We start from the raw sequence: 21,809 nt of genomic DNA, 5'->3' as shown, positions 1-21,809 counted from the left end.
ATTTCACCTCCTATCAGCTTGGACTGTAAATGTAGGGTGAAGGTTTTTAATAAACATAATCTTACTTTTTTTTTATTTAAACAAAATGAACAAATCAATCTTGTACTTGATAGTGCTCACATCTGGTATTCTGATAACAACCTATACAGAAAAGACAGGATTTTCTTTCTTTTCAGTGAGTATGTAATTAAGGTTATTTCAAAAAGGTTTTTGCATACATATATACAAGCACATCGAACCGCTATAAACTGGAATGCACCATGACAGAACCAGCTAAGTTTATCCAAAACTTGTCATTAGAACAGGCCTTTTTGACTTCCCTAAGATTTTGTTTTCAAAACTAAAACTTCTTCAATTCTCATCTCCATCTTTGTGATTGCTGTTATCTAAAAGATTTGAACATAAGCACGTTAATTGTTTTTTGTTAAAAAGAAGAATGTAAAAACAATTGACAACAATAAAAACAATTTTCTCCTTTTAAAAAATCTGTCCTGTTAGGGTCTAAAGCCTGAGTAATTTGGGTTGCAAAACTGAAATATAATAGGGAAGTAGCTCCTACTTGAGACAAACTTTTTCAAAAATAGGGAAAGGTGGGACATTTTGTGATTAAATAAAGCTAGAAGCATGAAAAACTCAAAGTGTATGCGCATGCATGAAGTGTGCATATTAAATAAAAAGACTGGTTTAGAAATTATCTTTAAATTTTTTAAAAGCAAAAGGAGACAAGACATATGGAATGATCTAAAAAGCCACATAAGAGATTAAAAAAAAAAAAAAGATAAAAATATGCATTTGTTTTGTGTTTACAGCACATGCAAAAGAAAAGCTTCTCCCAGCCTTCCTTTCAGCAATATACACTCTCCCAGAGAGATTACTACTATAATTTTATTTAGATTTTTGTTTTCAGCTGCCTATTACAAACTCAGTGGTAGGTACTGGACAAGCGATCCAAGCTGCAGGCAAGCTGAACGTCAGCCACCACCACCAAAGCTAATGGGTCTGAATTAAGCCCAGCTGAAGTTAATACACTGTAACCCACAGCCACATCTTTTTCTGAAAAGTCATTTGAGTAGTTAATATTAACAGAATATCCGGTATCTAATGGGACTGATTTTGGCCAGTTTTATCAGAAAGCCCTTCTATCCCTTCTAGAACAGGTACACAACACTGAAAAGAAACTGCCTTCAGTCTGGTTCCTCGATATTTCAGATGTCACATTTTTTGTATATTTTGTATATTTTTTGTCAATCTCCTTCCTAACAGTTTGGAGTTTTCTTGATTCTGTACTTTTAATTATAAGTCTTTTTAAAGCTTTATAACTTCATTGTTCTCATGGTTAGCAAGCCTACCATTGAATACTAAAAAGACTGATGCTTGCACAAACAGCAAGCATTCATCTTTCCCAGAACTCAAAATATTTGTATAGAAACACTGAACTTGAAGGACATACTAAGTGCCAGCACTCATTCCAGCAGCTCTAAGCTTGTGAAATTAGTCAACATAATAATCATTTAAGTAAGAACTCTTTAAAGGACTGTTAGAGCAGGCAGCTTATTCAAACAATTAGTTTTATTCTCAAGCTTCCTTAAAAATAAAAAAAATAAAAAGCAAACCAGAAAAATTACTTTAAAAAATCCCTGTAAAGTTACTGTCATGGATATGACCTTCAGCTGCTCAAGCTAAAGATTTCTTGATGTTTCAGACAGTTGCACAAAACTAATCCTCCCAAATAAACTAATAGCTAATGGTAATCGTTTTGGCTATGATTTTTAAAGTAAATTTTCTGAAGTATAAAATGAGTTCCTAGCCTTAAGTAAACATTCCTACAGAGACATCACATGAGCATGTTCTTAAAATTCCACATATGCTTAGCTGTTTTACTGAACAAGGGTATGCAGCCAACTTTGTTGGACAGAACTCTTAAATCTCTAACTAGAAAAGTATTGATCAGGGGATGCTCTAAAGCATGTTGAAAAGATGCATGTTTTGATTCCCTCCCTCCTATGTTTCACCCAAAAAAGCCTTTAACTCCACATGACTATCTCCACCAAGCTATGTCTCTATTGATTGTGTTTATGAAGATGTTCTTCACCAGATTTATCTTCTTTCTACTCCCTCCCCAACCTAAACCCTTCTTCTTAAAATAAATATATTTCAGATTTTTTTTTGGGGGGGGGAAGCACATTTATTCTGTATCTTTAAGCTGTAAAAGCAGCTCAAAATGCCATTAATGTCAATGCCAAATACATCTGTTTGCTACTTTGAAGAGTTCAGGTCCATATGGACAATTTAAGCATCTTAGACTGAAAAGTTTTGCTTAAAGTACTGCAACATATCCTAAGCCATTGCTGCGCAACAGTTAATAGGAATACCCTAGGCCCACATTCTACATTTTTGCTAAATCTCGTATCTCCCCACAGAATTTGAAGCTCAAGACCCATTCTGAAAAATCACCAACACAATGCCAGGTAACACTGCAACTTTTCCTAGCTGGAATTTCTAGTTTAAATAGTTTTACAGTATATTGAAAAGAAACTAAATATAAAAGTAATCTCTTTTCCTCATCTTTGCCAACATTTTCCACATTTCTGTTCTGCTGTACATTTCCATTACTGCCAGCCATGTGCATAATTTCATCTGATGTGGTTTCTTTTTTTCTACCATGTTACTGCAGACAGCTCCTTTCTTTGCCTCAAATACTTTTTTCTGCTTTATTTTACATTTATTGTTGCAGAAAGGTGCTAACTTGACGATCATGAGGAACCGAAGTCTGCTTTGTACCTAGAAAACTGGCAGAGCACGGGCAGGAACAGCAGTGAAGTTTGGTCACGCAACCCAACACTACCAGTATGCCAACAACCTACTACTACTCCAGGAGACCAGGTAAGGAGATTTCAGAGGTATGTATTTCTTTGTATTCCTGTGATCCACAGCAAGAAAATTGCAGCAGACTGTTTTGGGAACCGGGGCCAGTTCTGCTGCTGGTTTGAGGTCTTTGGGCAAAGCACTTCATGGCTCCTTCCCTCTGTTCCACCCCTGGCAAGTGGTGATAATGATAACGGTCTCTGCTGTAGAAGTATTTCAGCTCTGTAGTTGTATATTATTCTGTTTGACGGGTGGTTGTTGGATGATGGGTCTCTACAATTTTGTATAAAAATGCCAATTAATGCCAGCTGTGACAGCACTATTATGCAGGCAACTAAATTACAAAAAGTTATTAGAAAGAAAAATCAAATGAGATTTGCTGGAAAACAAGATTTCAGGGCAGACTTGTTCAACCACAGCAGCTCAAATTAAGGTTTAATTACAATAAAAATGTCTGGCATCAATAAACACAGTAACGTCAAGCTGATTTCTGTATCATGACAGGATTTGAAGTAATTAACAAGCAGTGTCTGACAGATTTTCCCATTAGAATAAAATATGGTAAAAAAGTAAAGATTATAAAACAAGACATACTTATATGAAAACCTTTACCTGGCAGTATAAAAGTATTAATTTAATATAAATAACAAGCATATGTCAAATGAGTATTTCAGTAAAAAAGGAAATGGTGTTCTGTACTGTTTGTCAAGTTATCTCAGCAAACTGCCTCCCTCCAAAATATATACATATAATTAATACGCTAACTGTATGTCAAAAGGAGTTGTTATCAAAGTTTGGAAGATAATTAGCCATTCATAAACCTGCTGTCTTCATTCAAACCTTCAAACAGAATGCCACAGAACGAGACTGAAATTTCTATGAAGCTATTCAGTAAGAAAATTACTGAAAGAATTTGTTCTGCATGCAGCTAAACCTTTGGATTTATTATATATTGTTAAATCTGATATTTCATACAGCAAAATGTAATGATTATTTGTGACTGGCCACATGCTTTTTGTTATTCTTCTCATACTGGGAGGTTGATCTTACAAGCTTCTAAGCGCTCTGGCCCTGATTCAACAAAGCACTTAAGCATATGAACAGTCGTGTTGACTTCAATAGTTAAGAGTAGCTAATGGATCAGGCCAGAAAGTTTAGGACCTACCAAGATCAAGACACTAAATGACCATACAAACTGTAGTTAAAAGACAGTCTTGAACATGTCTTTGTCTTAGACTAATAGGAAGAAGCAAAATAGCAAAATTAAGTCATTTCCTTTCTGGATCATGTGTCTTGCAGCATTACTGCACTAAAAATAGGCTATAGCAAGGGGTAAAGATTTTATATTTAATATCACAGCACAGGGCAGAATCTGCTCAGGGCACATGAAGTGCATGTTTCAGTAGCTACAAGCTTGATCGTTTCTATGGCAAAGTTATAGTATGATTTTGGGGAGCTCTGTATAAATCCTGTGTCAAACAACACACCATCCAGGATAAAAATTATTTATCTCATTGTATTGAATGGTGAAGCTATGCTATGGTGAATGTAAAAGTAACAATGGCAAATGGTGAAATTTATGATGCCTTCCATAAAGAAAAACATTTTATCATCTCTGAAGTTCCTAAAGATGTGTATAAGTCAAAAGCTTCCTAAAGAAATGTTCCTGCTCTATCTTCTCCCAGTATGCAACCCCTGATACACCTTTACAGCCGTGGATCTAATAATATAACACAGCGCTGCTTCCAACCCACCGTTCTGGCAGAAGGATGAGCAGCCGTGTTTGCTCTGCAGCATAACCTGCCTGTATTTCCACGCCAAGAACTATCACGCAAAGAGTTGAAATAGAATATAATGAAGTGTCTTCTGCTCTCTCAGGCTTGCATTCATCTGTTTATCACCCACCATTCTTCTGCGTGTCAACACAGAGTTCTACAATATGCAAGTTTCCATAAACACTTTTTCTGCTAAAACTCAGTTGCTGGAGAGGTCCTGAAAAATATGCAGGGAAGGCTTAAATATGGCCCAAATCCAAGTGAATAAATGAAGCAGTGTTATTTACTGCTAGTTGCTTCAGTTTTGAAGACACGATTAGTATAAAGTGATCCACGTGGCATTTATTGCATTGTAGTAACAGCATGACTGAAGAACGGTTTGGGAAGGAATACTTCAGCGTACTGCAGAGAAGCAAAACATGATCTCAGTCAGTACTTCATCGTAACACTTATTTATTTCCTCACATATTGGCTCACGAGCCATTCTATGCCACTCTGAATCATGGCGTTTCTTGCCAACATTTGCAATCTGAAGCTAATGATAGGACAAGAAATAATGATAGAATAACGAGTGTTATTTTACTTATAGTAGTTTAGCAAAAGCAAAGTGAGTTATCAGTCTTAGGACACATAGGTAAACACAATTTACCTTCAACTAATGATAAAGTGCTGTATTAATGTGCTAATGCATTGAGAGCTTCTCTGCACTCCTCTTTTCCCTGCAAAAACTATGCTGTCGATGTGTTCTATCTCAGGCATTTTAGTTAAGTTCTTTTAAAAAAATGAGATGAAAATAACTCTGGGTCTCTAGCTGCCTGTGCATTGATTCACCCAGTGGTACTAAAAAAAGAAAAAAATATCCAAAGTGTCAAATGTTTGGTTATGAAATTCATGGTATTCATGACACCTCTAAGAAAAAGAACTTTTTAATAATCACCTATTCAAGCATTATGACTAAACTAAACACCAAACCCCTTAGTTGACATTTAAACTTCATTCAATAAACACTCCCTAACAAGGCAAACTATACTGTTTCCTGCTCTTACATGGAATATAAGCAGTATCGATTAAGTCACAAAGATTTTGTTTCCCACATTATGCCATTTAAAACAAACTTTCTCTCTACAGAACACATTTTTCATATAATACGACTGTAAGCCTTTCCAAAAATTATATTAACAATTAGTGTGTAATTTAAAGACAGGCCTGAGCCACAGTATTTGTCTCCATATCTAGACCCAGGAAGCCTCAAGGTTTAAAGATGTTTATATTGAGGGATTTAAGTTTGGGATCATCTCTAAGCCGGATTACCTCTACCCTCACTCCTTTTCCCACACACGGCATCCTATACAAAGTGAGTTCAACAGTATCTCATTCTGGTTTTCTATTACAAGGAAATTCGCCTCTTGTAAGCTCCGAGTCTCACAATAGCTGCTTGTAGCCTCAACAGAAGCCTCCTACATTATGCCCTCATAGCCAGATTTTCAAAGGTATCTAAGCATCAAAAACTGAATTTAATGAAAAAGAAAGAAACCCAGACAAACAAGTCCGAGGCTCGCTATGGTTACACATTTATTGAAAATGTCACTAGGTACTCTATCATTAACTTTAGCCTTCTGTGTAACTTTGACAAATCTGGGCATTAATTTAGGTGGGGAGGCTATAATGAGGGTAGGTAATCTGGGAGTCCTTCCCAATTCCAGAGCCAAGGTACAGACCCAGTTTACCCCTAACTCCACAGTGGGAGGAGATGGAGATGCAGCTGCTACTCCCTTCTCCCTCATACCTTACACAACGCACGTACAATGCTCCGTCAAAGTCCAAACCCAGACTTCTGCGGTACGCATCATGGCACGCCATATCAGGATGCTGCTTTGCTGACCTGTTATTCATAAAGCTAATGGCATTAATATGCAGTTTCCAAATCTGCTGTTTAAGACTACTGAGTCTATGAGAAAAAGAACAGCGCGAAACCAGGTTAAATGTCTATAAAATCATGTGCGTACGGAGAGGGTGAATAGAGCTTGACTGTTTTCTGTGTCTCCAATGTAAGAATTAGTATTCAAATGAAGCTAGAAGAAGTGGCTTCAAAACAGACAAAAAAAAGTCGTTCTTCATAGAACAAGCACTTAAAACTCTGGAACTCCATAACTCAGGATGTTTCAGGTGCCCCAAATTTATGTGACCCTGATGGGACACTGGATATTATCATGGAAGAGAAATGTATCTCTTTAAAGTCAATAAATACAATGAAATCACACTGGGCTCAGGAAATCCCATGAACTAGAAGTTGTCTGAAGCTGGGACAATAATCTGCAAAAGTATCATTACACGCTTGCCCTATTCTTATGTTCCTTCAGATTTGCTTTTGGCCACTGATGGGAACAGAATACCTGTTGGGATGGACCTTTGGTCTGGACTACTATGGATCGTTTTATATTCATTTTATGGTCACAGGAGTAGAAGTAACTGGTGTTTAAGAACTCATTATTCATCAGCTGCATACATGTGACATCTTTAAATTTAGATTATAATGTCAGTGTCAGATATCCTTTTTTGGTGTCTTTTCCTCCAACTCCAGTTACTCAAACAGTCCAGTTTCCTTCCCTGTCTGTAGTGTTTATGCAGCTGGTTTTATGGCCACCTTACGAACTCGGCTAATTAAACAATACAGCTTAAAAAGAGGCATGTGGAGGAAAACTGACCCAGTATACAAGAGGACACTCGTTAGCTTAAACTACCTTCACCATGAGCATGATGACTCCCTGCTGATAGCTCAACCTCCCCTGGATCATAAGCTAAATATTTTATTTCGGAACTTCGGCAGGCTAAGAGAGCACTCGTGAGCAGTTATTACCCCAGAGCTGATGAAAGCTGTCTTGCTAAACTGCAGTACCTCAGTACCTTTTACTCACAGTAGGAATGACAGGATTGCTCCAGGTATGATAGTGTAAGCATATAAGACAAAGCTTTGACTGAATGTGACCCAGTGATACAGTTTGGGGAAAAGAGGGGAAGAATTGGATGATAAAAAGCTTGCCATTTTAGCCCTCAGTTATTCAGACTGCCTAACAACAGACATTACCATTGACAATCTTAGTGACGCTATATATATATATCTGCATATATATAAAGTTCTGTATTTGTTGTTAAAATAATTAACTTTATAGGTTGTGGTAATACTCAAGAAGTGATAAGAAATGTGGAAAATTGTGTACTGGGCAGACAGATATTATTGAAGGAACATAAAGATGCTGGTTTTGAAAACATATTTTTTCCCAAAGAATTAAAAATCAGGTAGGAGTTTATTTATTAGTTGGCCAGTTAATTTTTTCAATGCCTCAAAGTGAGTTAAGTCTTGATAACTGATTTCACAATGCAATATTGAATGTGTATCTTCAGTCTGACTGCAGGTACTCATCCCACGTAATGACGGTCTATCTTTGGATTGCACTCATGGACCAGGTAATTTGCAATTACATTCCTATTTGATCTTTTAATGTAAGTTCAAAAGAAATCAAGCTTAAATTTGTATTCAGGTATTAATTTTAAGAATAAAAAGAAGATTTCTTATAAATGCAAAAACTAAGTCAAATTAAATACACTTTCACGATTACTAAAGGTGTTCTGGAGTATGATTCAGGTTACACTGAGGGCTTGTGAACAGCAGACACTATGTAAATTTTAAAGCAAAGCAATAAGTGGATCAACCATACAAAGCGTTAGAACTAGTTTGATGAATGTTCTGGACCAAACCATTACAGTACAGCCACAACCTGCCCTCAGCAGACATCAGTGGGTGCCTGCTAAGCAAAATCAGTCTTCTGTGCTGTCTGAGCTCTGGGACCACAGAGGGTAGTTCTGATTTGGCTGGTGATATTTGATTTCCGGGCAGACTTTGAATCAGTTCCAATTACATTCCTGGGACTAATTGTTGGACAGACTTGCCCCTAAGTCTCTCATACCAAGAGCCTTAACCACCTACCCTGGAAGGTATGGAGGTTTGGAAGCAAGTGAAAGGCAACGAGTAATGGGTTTTTGTTGTGCCTGTGAAAACATGAAGAAATCCAGTAAACTGTGCCCTTGAAAAGACTCCCCAGTCTTGTCCCATTTGCAGGGGAGATGCCACTGAGGTTGCCACTACCGTAAATGTGATTTTAAAACTTTATTATTTGTTCCACTAATAATTGCATACTGTTTGAGAAGTCACACACTGCCTGCTCTACCAAATTGTATTATTTGTTGCTGATGTTTTTCATGACTCTCACTGGCAACATATTAAGTGTTGTTAGCACTTCACCTTTGGACATAAACCAAACAAAACACATGCAAACAAAGCAGTTTGAGTCCTGTAGTCAGTTTATAAAGTACAACAAACGTAACTGGAGATGGTCAGATGCTCCCCTTTTCATTCTCTCCAGGCAACAAAAACGCAAAGAGATTTTTCCTGGAACTACATTAGGCCTATGTAAGACAAAGTTAGGGAGGAGTAGGAATCACGCAGAGGATACTTCTGTCGGGATATTCTTGTAACTCTGGAATAATTTCCCACCACAGTTAAAGCTGACAGCATCACCTCCCTCCCCAGGCAGGATGCTGGGGAAGCCCATAGGATACAGGCATCTGAGTCAGCTGTAGCACATGTGGAAAAGCAAATTATGCAATGTCTACCGGTGAATTCCTAAAGAGGTGTTCTCGTCAAAGATTCCTGTGCTTGGGGCCAGCTTTATTAATTAAATCCCTAAATACAAATGCACATGACGTGTACCCACGCAGCCAGCCTCTACTGAGCCAACGTCTCCTATTCGCATGGAAGTATGAGGGCAGTATATTGGTGTATACTTCACTATAATTAACAGTGAGGTCTTCTTGTTGAAAGAACCATCTGGACCACAGTGATACCCTCAAGTACAAATATTTTGCTGCTTAAATATTGATAATCAGAAAATGGCCAGCTGCTCAAACACTGATCTTACTAGTGCAACAGTTAGTACCAAACTAAATAATTCATTAGCGTTAAGCAACTACTGCTGAATTCTTTACAATAACAGCTAGAAACTCCAACTGGCATTGAAGGGTTTCATTAGCTTCAATGGCTCTAGTTCTGTGCGAAAGGACCATTGGATAACATGGGGAAAGCTCTCCATTATTTTAAAACCTGCCATATGAAATACCTTATTGCAAACAAAGAGTCAGCACATACAGTCACTTCATTTATCTCCTTGAACTAAGTGAAAGTTAATTTTGTTTTCCTAAGATCTGGTTTTAAAAGCATTTGTGGCAGCTTTCTGTTTGCTTTGCCTTGCCTTGCATTTTATTCTTCTCTGTAATTTAATTCATTATTCTTGTTTGGTTGATTTATCAGACAATGGGGGATTCTTTGCCTCTCCCTGCCTTAAGTGTTCTTTTTTTTAATTCTACTTTAGCGTTTACCAGAAACACAAAAAAAGAAGCCTGAAGCCAAGTCTTAATGCATTTTAAATATTTGTCTTTTTAAGCAAAATGAAGGGGCATATATATTGATTTTAAATATCTAGAAGTACTTTAAATGTTTAATTTAAACAGGGGGACATAAATGCACATAGACTTCATTCAAAGAAAAGTAAAGGAAATTAAAGCTTTAACTGAGCAAGGAGAGTTACATTATACTCAAATAACAGGCACTAAGAAAACGGTAGTGAAGGCAGAATAATGGGTTAGAAAATATTATTGTGACATATTGCTTTGGAAAGAAATCATCATACTAAATTACATTCTAATATTTTCATGTACTATAATTATTGCAGTAAATGATAAGAATTGATGCAGTGAGTTCATAAAGAATAATTTCTTTTTCCTTCTGTCTATGGGAAATATCTTATTTTCATACACAAATTTGCAGCAACTTGAAGGCTTTTCAGCTGAAGTCCAAAACCTCAGCTCTCTAGTTGCCAAACCACTGAGGAACAGAGGAAACATAAGGATCTTTTTATTTTCACACTTTCAGTCTTGATTACTGCACAAGATAGTGAGGATCTTAATTATGCTAAGTAGCTAGTCCTTTTAAGTAGGGGGTTCGGAATGCATCCATTTTTGGTAATAGATGGTGCTCTCTGACTCCAGCACCAAGGGGTTAAAAGTGGTTTGTTTAAGTTGATTCCACTATTTGACATAAATAGGACATAATTTCTAATTTCACACAGTCGAGATGGCCAAAAAATCTGGCCACAAGGAAGTTCTTCTTTTCATTTACAAAAGTGGGATTCATGCTGTCTAAGGAATGTACTGTGTTTCTCTAATCCCAGGCCTAAGTCAGAGGCAGCAAGTGAAAGACATTTTCTTCTTTCAGAAAGAAGCTATTGTATTCATATAATTGCAATATGCTTTTGTGATGACTCTGTCTAGCAAAATTATGTGCATTTGCTAAGCACCTTGTACCGCTTGAAGTGTGGAGTTCTTTTTGCTAGCATACATCCTGAAGTAAAGTTATTATTGCCATCATACCGAAGCATTCAAACTGAAAGATTAATTTGGAAAGAGATTTATTTTAATATGAAGTCCAGATCCTACATTCCATTCATGCCTCATGCTTACCGAAGCTGATGGGACTTAAGAAATGACATTTGAAGAACAGGCCTAGCTAAGTCTTTCTGGCTACCAAACTGTGGCACGTTACGATGCACACATATGGAAATAGGATCTTCCATCCACTTACTCAGACTTTAACTCAAACACTGTGTTCAGTTTCTGAGTACTGATAAGCAATCACTTCTTTACTGTATAACAAAGCCAGCTCAGTAATAGTTTGCAACACCCCCTCTATTGCAGTTGTTGCACAGGACAGAGGTCTGATGAATTCTATCCAGAGGGATGATAGAAAATCAAGAGCTCCAGCCCCGATGTCGTCATTGTGGTCTTTCCCTGGCTTCCTAGAGGCACATCTGCAAATGACACGGAGGAATACGTCTTCTTCGTAGTAAGGAAGAACTAGCTTTGAATGCCGAGAGACATCACCGTACATTCTGGAGATCCTAAGGTACATTGCAATAAACTGCCAGGTGGCCTCTGCAGCCTGATATTCATAAAGGACAAATTCCCTGTCATTCAGAAAACAATAACAACATCTGTTATAGGGCCGTACAGGTAGGACTGAACAACTTGATTTAACTTCAGGGTACTACTTTGAGCAGGTGGTTGGACCAGCTGACCTCCAGAGGTCCCTTCTAACTCTATTTTGTCCTTTTTAGAGAGAGTAAATTGGTTCAAATTCAAAAGCAAAACAATTTCTCAGCTAACATAGGGACCAATGAAAGTAAAGTAATAATCTAAAACAACCTTATGAACACAATGTGTTTCTTAAGTGGTCTGAGACTGCAAGAAATCCACACAAGTCTTTCCTTGTGTTTGTTTCTGTAATCTCTGGTGCGCTGTGAGGCTACAGTGTTGGGAGGCAGTACAAAATTCTTCTATAGAGCCATCTTGGTTTTGGACAGAATTAAAAAAAAAAAAAAATACTCTCAAGTCTAAGGCGAATGGTAGGGCCACTGAATTCAGGAATACGACAAAAATTTCTGAGCAGCTATTACCATAGAAAATGAGTAACGTTCTTATAAAGTGAAAGACTGCTGGTTTAGTAGTTGTTAAAGTTTTCATTACAGCTAAAAGACACTGTACATCAACATACCATACTGCTTTAAATGTCTTAATCTTAAAAAAATCCAAAATCTAAATAACATATCTACTTCATCACCACTGTAACCATCTCTTGTTAGGACTATGAAGTCCATCACAGAAAGTACAGAAAAACTTAAAAATCAAACCAGACAAAGCAAAGATTGCTACAACCAATTGAAATTTTGCTTGATTTAGAGATGTCCAACATATTCAGGCTTGACACTCGTATTTCTTAAACTATTTTTTATGTCATGGGAACTCTTACCATTATCAATTTATTTCACATGGTTTCATGATATTTTCTTAATTTCTATTTGTTTTAAAGTCACACATCCTAATTTAGGACTATAGAATGGCTGTGTTCCTGTACCAAAAAATTTTTTTCAATGTTTTAATGTATTAAAAATGTTTTTAATAGAAAACTACAAAATAATGAGAATATGAGAGCAATCAACAGGGACTCCTGTTTTCACCCACCACACAGAAGACAAAGAGGTCAATTCCTTGTCAGGAAGGATTTGAACTCTGATTGCCCATCTGCAATGAAAATAGCCCAGACGCTAGGCCATAGAGTAGGCTGAGGTAAGTTCTCTCTCAGTATTTCCCATTTCAGTTGCTGCACTCTTATACCTCCTACAGCTCCCTAAACACGACTTGAGACGGCGCAGCTCATAAAGGAGAAAGACGTGTGGGTACAGCTCCCGACGCAGCTGGCTCCGGTAACTGCTGTCTTTCATACGGACAAGACGCAGCCAATATGCTTCTCCTGCTGTGCTCCTTGCGCGGCAAAAAAGACTCGCTCTGCAGTAAATTGTCACTAGTAAATTTATAGTCAGTACCTCATCCATAGACTACATAACCTCAGACTCCTGTAAGAGCTTATAGAAGCTGCTAGGTTCCCAGGAGCAGGTAGCTGCTATATTTCAGTTCCACATGAGGCAATGGCTCCTGCTGAGTTACTGCACATGCTGTTACTCAGAACACAGCTATTTTCTTTTTAAAACAGAAAAGAAAAAAAAGTAAGCGTGACAAACTGCCATATTCTGCCCCTCTTCACACACCTTCGCTATCACTGTTGGTTATGTGAGGGAAACGAAGGCAATTTCCACTGCATGGCCGGGGCACGTACCGAAGCGCCCCGGTGCCTGTGACAGCTCGCTCCCACCACGCGACCCACGGGGACCTCTGGGCGTCCCCCTTATTCGACGGGAGGTACGCAGATTTGTACGAGATGGGTCAGCTGTACAGTCAGCAATGCGGGAACAAAACCCGTCCACCCCCGGCACAAGGTGACGGGACGTAAATCCATGTCACTTCTAACGGATCTGGTCCATATCTGCCTTTGAAGATCTCCAGTTGTGGAGATTACGCCACTTCCAAACACTGTTATTTCCAAGCTATAAAATATTCCCTGACTTCATTTAATCTTAATTACCTCTTTTCTCGGCCACTATGAGAACGCTGACTACCTGATTTCTTTTTATAGGCATTTATAACTTTTACTACAAATATTACTTCCAGGTATGTAACAGATACGTAATCAGCTCCAGATTCAAGTAACTGCTGTGTAACTTCTACTTGATAACCAAGTTACCATTATAATTAGTGGACACCTAGTTCAAGCTATCCACTCTGGAACGAGATGAATATTGCTGTACAGGTCATGATTTTTCCTCCATTAACTGTAGCAGTGAGTTTGGAAAACTACTTGTAAAGTGCATTTCACTAGGGGGGCTGGCATTTTGGCCATAGGACACATAATCTTTGTTCTGGAAACAGGCTGGCAGGAAAAGGGCTGAAGCTGGATCGATTGCTCCACCGGGCTGAATCCTGCCTGCAGACTGGGAGTTGCACAACCCAGCCTTACACCTGTGGGAGACATCAGGGTCTCCTCATCTTTGAACCTTGTCCCTCAATTTTTTTCAGTTCAAACTGCTCAGAACTGAACCTCAGCTCACAGAGAGATGTTAGGCATCTCTAAGCCTTCTACAAATGAGTTGTCCAGGCTCCCTTCTGTACTCAGTAAGGAAGAAAGGCATCTCCGGGGAATGATTCAGCTGCTGCGTGGGATGAATTGCTTCAGAAGTCACCTGCTTTTCTTTTTTGACTACAGAAGGAGCTTGGACAATGAGTCGACATCTCACTTTCAGAAGGCTAAAGCTTGAGGTGATCAGTCCCAGGCTCAGAATATATAAATCTCACTTTGAATAACCAAAAGCATATTGTTAGGTAAACCGAGTATTCACAATTAAAAATGCCTTACCTTTTATTTAAATTTTAAATTATTCCAGCTTTCCATGAAGTTAGGCAAAAAATGAATTATAATGGGGAAAGCTAGAAAAAAGAAAACTAGCATAGCCAAGATTTGGACAAATATTTAAAATGTGTATGTAGTCAGGCTGAGCCAAAGCTTGCAGATTTTGTGGAGGAATAAGCATTTGATTTGAAAGTATTTGATACAGCAGGGCTAGAAAGGTAACCATTCGAACAGGCAGGCATTTTTTAAGAAGTAAAAGATACCTCTCACAATCTACACCATCCAGTGTGACATATTCTTATGTTACGTAGCATAATTGAATGGTTATATAGCCCTTCCTTGTTCAGGGTGGCGCTGCATACGCCTAAACTCAAAAGAACTTAAATATTTCTAAAATTCTTTGAAAAATGCCAGAAGAAAAGGTGATTATCCATTCTGTAGCCCTTCATTTCGAACATAGAAATTGAATGGATTTTATGCATGTGCTACTGCTACACGCGTAGATGGCTCCAAGTTAAAACACTAACAGCGTTAGCACATTTTCAAAGAAGAGCGTATGAACCTGTTACAGCTAAGCTGGAGCAATGTGTAACAACCTATATGCTCCTAGAGGGCAAGAAAGGAAAATCCCTTTTTTGATTTCTGAATCTGATTAGATACTCAAAAGTTTATGGCATTTTCCTTTAGACTGGAAGATTTAAACATAAAGTTTTTGTTAGATTTTTCTGAAAAACAGAAGGTGCCTGCAGCCTAGCAGAAAACCAACTTAAAGGTTTTTCCATTGGTTGTAGCCAATTATTCGTCTTGTTCTAATTCAAGGTGGCTGATAAAGTTTGGCATAAAGCCTATTGTGGCCTTAACATGAGCCAGTATAACTCTAAATTTTGTGGTTCAAACTACAGTTTAGTTTTTGTGACACGACTGCATGATTTCCATATACATTCATTTCCCGACTCATTTCTCAACTGACAAAGCCCAACAAGTAATACTGCAGTGGCATCAGCAGAAAATCCACCCGGGAATTGTATGTGCTTGAGACGCTCCAACCACACTCATAGTCACAAAAGCTCTGTTGAACATAAGACCAAATTCTGTTTAGCCTATTTAAAACTTTACAGAAGCAATTTCCACCAAACTAAAATTTATCTCAGCTCTGGGAAGATTCAGTGTCCCAACATGACTGACTGTAATTTTTGGATAGCTGATTCACATCATTTCCCTCTGCCAGACATTTACATATCGATAACACAAAAAAGAGAGGCAATATTTCACTCTAAGGTGCAGGTGAAGCAAAGGAAGGATGGGTGTAGGATTTAACTTTGAATGATTGTACAAGGTTCATTATATTCTATCAGTGTTTTATAACTCTAAGGCAGTTGATGAGAGTTCCTGCTTAGAAAAAATAGTAGTAAAATAAAAATTCGACAAACCTGTCTTCTTCCAGTAAACTTTGACCTGGAGCTGATTGTCCTGATAGAAAGGAGTTCCAATTTTAAGAAAACGAGTGGTTTTTCTTCTTTGAAACGTGGGGTAAGAATCTACCAGTCCTTTTTGGGGTTTCCCAGCAGCAGATGTCTGTTCCTCTGCAATACACAGAACAATCAGCAATTATTTATTTAAGTACAGTGCCATATAATGACTATGTTAACAGTGCTGAAATTCAGAAAATAATACTATCTTTAATCCAAATTACCTTATTTCAGTATCTTACCTGAATGAAATTAATGTAAAGAACAAACTGTCCATAATGGTTGAAAAGCATATCATTTGTTTGAAATTCAGTCAAAACAAAATATTTTGGACAAAGAGAGAGAAAATAAATATATTTTAATATGCAAATGCTCTGTAAATTTTCAAAAGAATAATAAGGAGGGAGTGTATGTCCCCAAGAACAAGAAACTTTAACACATTGACTTTTTAAACAGGCAGAGTATCTAGCAGTAGTTCTGCATAATCATTCATGGTCTTTATATTTGTGCAGCATTTGAATATACACAAAACCCAAGGATGGCATTGAGTGTAACCCACAGAGGGCCACATGTGGTTATTACATCAAAGTAAATATAGTCCTTTGGTACGCTATGTAAGAACACTCTGGTCAGATTAAAGATCTTTCTTGCCCGCTTTCTTGTTTCCAACAGTGAATGCTTAGGAAAACATCGTAAGAGCAGAATTAACTCTGAGCAATTCCCTTGGTGTTATGTGCCCAGCTTCCAACAAGCAACGGTAACGGGATGTCCCTCATCAAGCATTTTGTTTGTCAACAGTTCATCAGCATTTAGCGAGGCTGACAGTATTTCTAGATATTTTCAGTTGAAAAGGCAGCAATGCCGATTCAAACAGCATTTTCATTGCATACTCGCAAATATATCAGTTCTGATTAAGAGGACAGTGTATGCATCAGATTAACAAAAAAAGCTGTATTTAATTCAATAATACATCTAAATGAAAAGTAAAGTTTCTAATAATTAGGAAGTGGCAAATTATTAACTACATACTTGAGAGAAAGAGGGAAAGACTCAGGTTTCACTAATTACCATGAGTAACATGTAAACTTGAACATTGTGCCCTACCTGTAGCTTCAGCGGAAACCCACTTGCTTTTTGGCCAAATTTTACTTTGTCAATCCTTTGCTTAATCTGATACAATTTTACATTTTCTTTGCCGGTTTTAAATTAAAGTAAAACTACCAAACTTAAGCAAATTCTTTTTCAAGGTAACCATAACGTTTATGCTACCTAAAAGGAAATCAAAAAGTGATAGAGAGAAGTACAAACCTAAACCTATTAGGTATACCTCAGCTTAAAGTACTTTAATTTTACTAAATCCCTGCTTTGCTGTTCTCTGTTTGCTCCACTTCCAGAAAAACCAGGACACCAATTTAGAATATTTCTATATAAAGATCAAGAGAGAGAGTCTTGCTGCATTTCCCAGAAGTGAGGCATACAAATATAGTGAGGCAATGTATTTCTGAGTGTGGGGAAATATAGCGCCAGAGGGCCAAGGTCAAAGCTCACAGAGGTCTGTAGGACTAAATTACTTCAGCGGGTTATGGACTATTCTCTATTCTGACAATAGGAACAGACACCTAAAAACCCAGAGCTCAATTCCACAGAGAGCGGAGCAATTGACAGTGGGACTTCAGCAAAATTGGCATGTTGCTTCTGGAACTACTTCCCAAAGGCCATGGAAGTCCCCAAATAAAGAGGGGGCGTGAATGCCATGTCCTAGATACTATTTCAGGCAATTTTTTTGTATTTTTTCTTTTTCATATATCTCCATCTGCTTCTGAGTATTCTCAGAAGTACTTCAAGCAGGACTGGCTCTGTACCTAACAAACTTCAGTGAGATTCAGAAGATGAATTTGCATCTCCTCCTGGAGTAGGTTTTATTTGCTTTTCTATGTAAGCTATAATTTAGCTATTTTTTTAAAAATGCCCAGAAAGGTCCAAATACACTTCTCAGCAGAGTGCTCTATCCACTAAAATGTGTGATATCAGTGGTTTAGGCTCAAAGAATCTTCAATCTTTTACTTCATGGCTTTAACAGAAAGGATGTTCAGATTTGTCTATAAACTTATTATTGAAGTACTCCACTGTAAAACAAATATGTGTTTTAGTTGTCGCAGGCACTGATTTGCAGTTAAAAAGAAAATACTGCTCATTAACTAAATGGATGTTCATAACTTGAACATAACAGTCAAATACTTGAAGTATATGACAAAACAAAAATATTGCTCTTAGTATAGTATTACTGTGGTTTAAAAAATAATACAACAATTAATGAACTTTTTAGTCCAAAAATGTCTCCACAGTGAAGTGAAATAAAGCACAAGGCATTAGAAAGCCTATACCAATTAGAAATTAGTAGATAGCAGACTTTCACAGGAACTACTGATGGACTGGTTTCTGAAGTAAAACAATCAAGGAGAGGGCAGATTATCCAAGCAAAATTGTGGAAGGAATTTAAATGTAGCTGTGATGATGATGGGAAATAGATGCCACTGGAGTGGACAGAAAGTGATGAAACCACCAAAGTCAGACATGAGGTATAAGGTAAATGAACTCCATTTGGTAGAGGATTTGTAATAAATCCAGTGAAAGGGTTTCTCACAGTAGAATGGTACCAAAAATGACACAGTCCAATCTCAATCACTCAGCTTCAGCTTAGAGGGTTTTTGTAATATAGAAAGTTTTTATTTACTATCATGCTTGAAGACTGTGATGATCTCACCTAATGTCAGGACTAGCAATGAAGCCTGACAAACATCAGTTGATTAATTATCCTTGCTCCCAAGAGAGGAAAGTTTATAAAGTTATTCTCATAGTAAAATGAGAGAAAGAAATTCAACAGCTTGCCCAATGTCACTTTGGCTAGGTGTGTATAATGGCACCTAGAATTTTGTCCCAGTTACCAGGACACAGCTCAGCCTCAGGTGAAATCCAGGCACCAGCCTTCTCCTGTAAAGTAAACTCAGTAAAGTTTAAACTTTGAGTGTACTTTAAATAAAGAATGTAAATGGATGAAAAATGAAATTGAGTCAGGACAGGATATTTAAAATTATGTTCTTTAACATCTTATTTTCAGAATTTTGCTGTATTGGTTAATCAGAGATATATCAGCAGTTGGGGCAGTAACTTGGTATTGTAATTATACAAAAGAGCATTTAACTAAGACTAAGGATCATGGTTTACTTTCAGATTCAGATATGCTTTTCAGTTACATTATTTAGCATGGGAGGTTTTAAAGAAGATCTTAACAAGAGATAAGCTGACATCTTAAGATCTCAAGATTCTAAGTTGAATGTGGGTCTTCTGTGTGCAATAATTTCTTCAGAATTCATTGCTTGTTAGGCATCGAACATTTTAGATTCCCTACTAGAAGAGTTATTGTTTTATATCAGTTCATAGTAGATACATATTTGTGTGGTCCAAGAATCTGAATTAATGGGCTACTCAAAATAGTCAGGATTTTGAAAAGCATTGCAAGCTAAAACTGTCCAGTTAAGACAAAGACACAGAAATGGTTTTATTGGAGCCACTGACAAATAATGTAAGTATTTATACCTGTACTGCATTTAAAACGTATTAACACCACAGTCATGCAAACGCTTCCATTTTCATTGCATTTGTATATTTCAGGTGAATAGGATCTAAGATAAAGAATTAGGCAAAAACTGTCACCAATTTTTAGATAAGAAATTTAACATTAAAAGGTTACTCAGCTTCACCGAGACAGGATCGCTATGATATGAAACAGAAAGCTTCAAGCATTTTTTTTTTTTATTTGAAAAATCATTATATAAAACATTCAAATTCCAGATAAAGAAGAGATAAAGCATTCAGGTGTTTGAATACAATTACTCACTATTATTCCTGGTGTCCTGAGTTGTGCTAAAATGGAGAGAAACCTTAGCACTTTTTAGGCGTATCTGACCCCAGCGTGTTACTGCCTGCAGTTCTACATTGTAGTTGCTGTTGGGTTGGAGTCCCTCCAGGACCACATAATTTTGGGCCTATAATAGAGAAGAATAAATATACAAAGTAGTTATAGTATTACTGAAACACAGGCCCTTATTAAAAGCAGGCCTGTTATCTTAGGCACACTACTCTTTTAAAATTAGAAAAGAAAACTCATGTATAAATTTCAACAGAGCAAAATTTCCTTTTTTAAAAAAATGTATTTTATTGGACTCTTTTTTTCTGTGTCATTTTTAAAATACTAACCTTCCTGATGTTTACATAATTTTGGCAATTACTTGGCAAATACAGACACCTCTTGTTTAGGTCAAAACTAAAGGATTTTTTTTTTACATATAGCAAGTTTTTTTCTTATGCCAAAATTATTTTAGCCAAAGAAATTTAAACTTTTTATTCCCCAATTTCTGTGTTAGCAAAGCAATTGAAATCTTTTTCTAGAGACAGTCAGTCTGAGGACAGCTAAAATCCAACATTCAGAACATTTGTCAATGTTTCCTATTTGTTTCAACTGTTGAAAACAAAAATAAATTAAAAAAACCCCAAACCCACAACCAAAAATACACTTTTCTGCTATAGAATGGAAAACAGAAAAGAAAAAAAACAGTTTCCATTGTCATGGAGGTGTCTTAAACGGAGAAACATCAGAGTAGGATTATCATTCTCCAGTCAAAAATCCATAAATTAAAGCAAGTCCCATGATATTGCAAAGAAGGGCCAAGGCTTCTCAGTATTCTTAGATTTCTAAATGTTTTAAAATGTATTTATAAAAATGCCCTTCTAGCCCGTATGTCAGACAGAAGACATTACTCCATGTTTTCATTAGAGTACTCTGTGCCTCTGAAGTTTGACAGTCAAGCCAGGGTGGAAAAGATAACCATGTACTGCCATATTTAACACTTGGATTGTCAAAAGCATGTCATATCAATTACCTTTACTTGTTTTGTGCTGAGATGTTTATAATATTGACTGTAACGCTCAATTAACAGTGTTAATATTGTAGTCAAATTATTTGAATGTCTACCTGGAATGATTTCATATGGCAATCATTATAAAACTATCTGGACTAGACTACATTTAAAGGTAAAAACTGGGTAAAAAAAATTTTCAATGATCTTTAAAAAATAAGACTTTTCCACCTTTAATTTATTTTTTTTTAAGTTTTCTGCAGTTTCAATTTTTAGACAGAAGAGTTGCTACTATAAGTTGTAATTCAAAGGACTATTGATTAGCAATAGCCTCAGGAGCGTCCTGTGGGGGAAGTTTGAATCTCACTGGCATTGCCGTACAGTTTCATGACATGCTGCAGAGGAAAAAGTACAATGAGCCAGAAGTAATATGAAAGATATTCTAAGAGACTGCTTTTTCTCTCCAATATGCCTTGGCTCTGCTGGATTTCCCTATATTCAAGGTCAGAACTTGGTCCCAATTACTATAAAGTTGTATATTGGATCTGTTTTAACATATTTATACGTAGGATGTACCCTACGCAAAGTGCTAACACAACATTAAGGACCCAGCTCAATTTTAAAATTCTCTGGGGTTTGTGACTTAAGGACCAGCTTGTAGAGAGAAAGCTCCCCTGTATCTTCAGGCTGTAGCCTCTGCCATGAAAATCTCCAGCCAACGGCAGCTTTCCTGAGAAACACAAACTTTTCTACCTAGCACAGTCCAACCCTGCTCCTATCTTGGCAAAGTAATTTTCTAAAATTACAAGAACTATCTTTCTTTCCGATGCATATTTACTTTTTGGGGTTTTTTAAGTATTTAACGGAAGTAGAA

General features: G+C 37.1%; 1 protein-coding gene across 1 annotated transcript in view; it reads right to left on the bottom strand.

Moving 5' to 3' along the window:
- Positions 1-21,809, bottom strand: part of ANOS1 (anosmin 1) — a 150,225-nt gene that overhangs the window by 14,948 nt on the left and 113,468 nt on the right. The window contains exons 8-9 of the mRNA XM_069770443.1: positions 19,918-20,065; positions 15,981-16,133 (exon numbers count right to left, since the gene is read on the bottom strand). Of these exons, the coding sequence (XP_069626544.1) occupies positions 15,981-16,133; positions 19,918-20,065 (301 nt within the window). The remainder of the gene's footprint in view (positions 1-15,980; positions 16,134-19,917; positions 20,066-21,809) is intronic.

This window comes from Haliaeetus albicilla, chromosome 25, assembly GCF_947461875.1.
Source record: "Haliaeetus albicilla chromosome 25, bHalAlb1.1, whole genome shotgun sequence".
Taxonomy (NCBI): domain Eukaryota; kingdom Metazoa; phylum Chordata; class Aves; order Accipitriformes; family Accipitridae; genus Haliaeetus; species Haliaeetus albicilla.
Note: the sequence above shows the minus strand (reverse complement) of the source record. Positions and strands in the feature narration are given on the sequence as shown.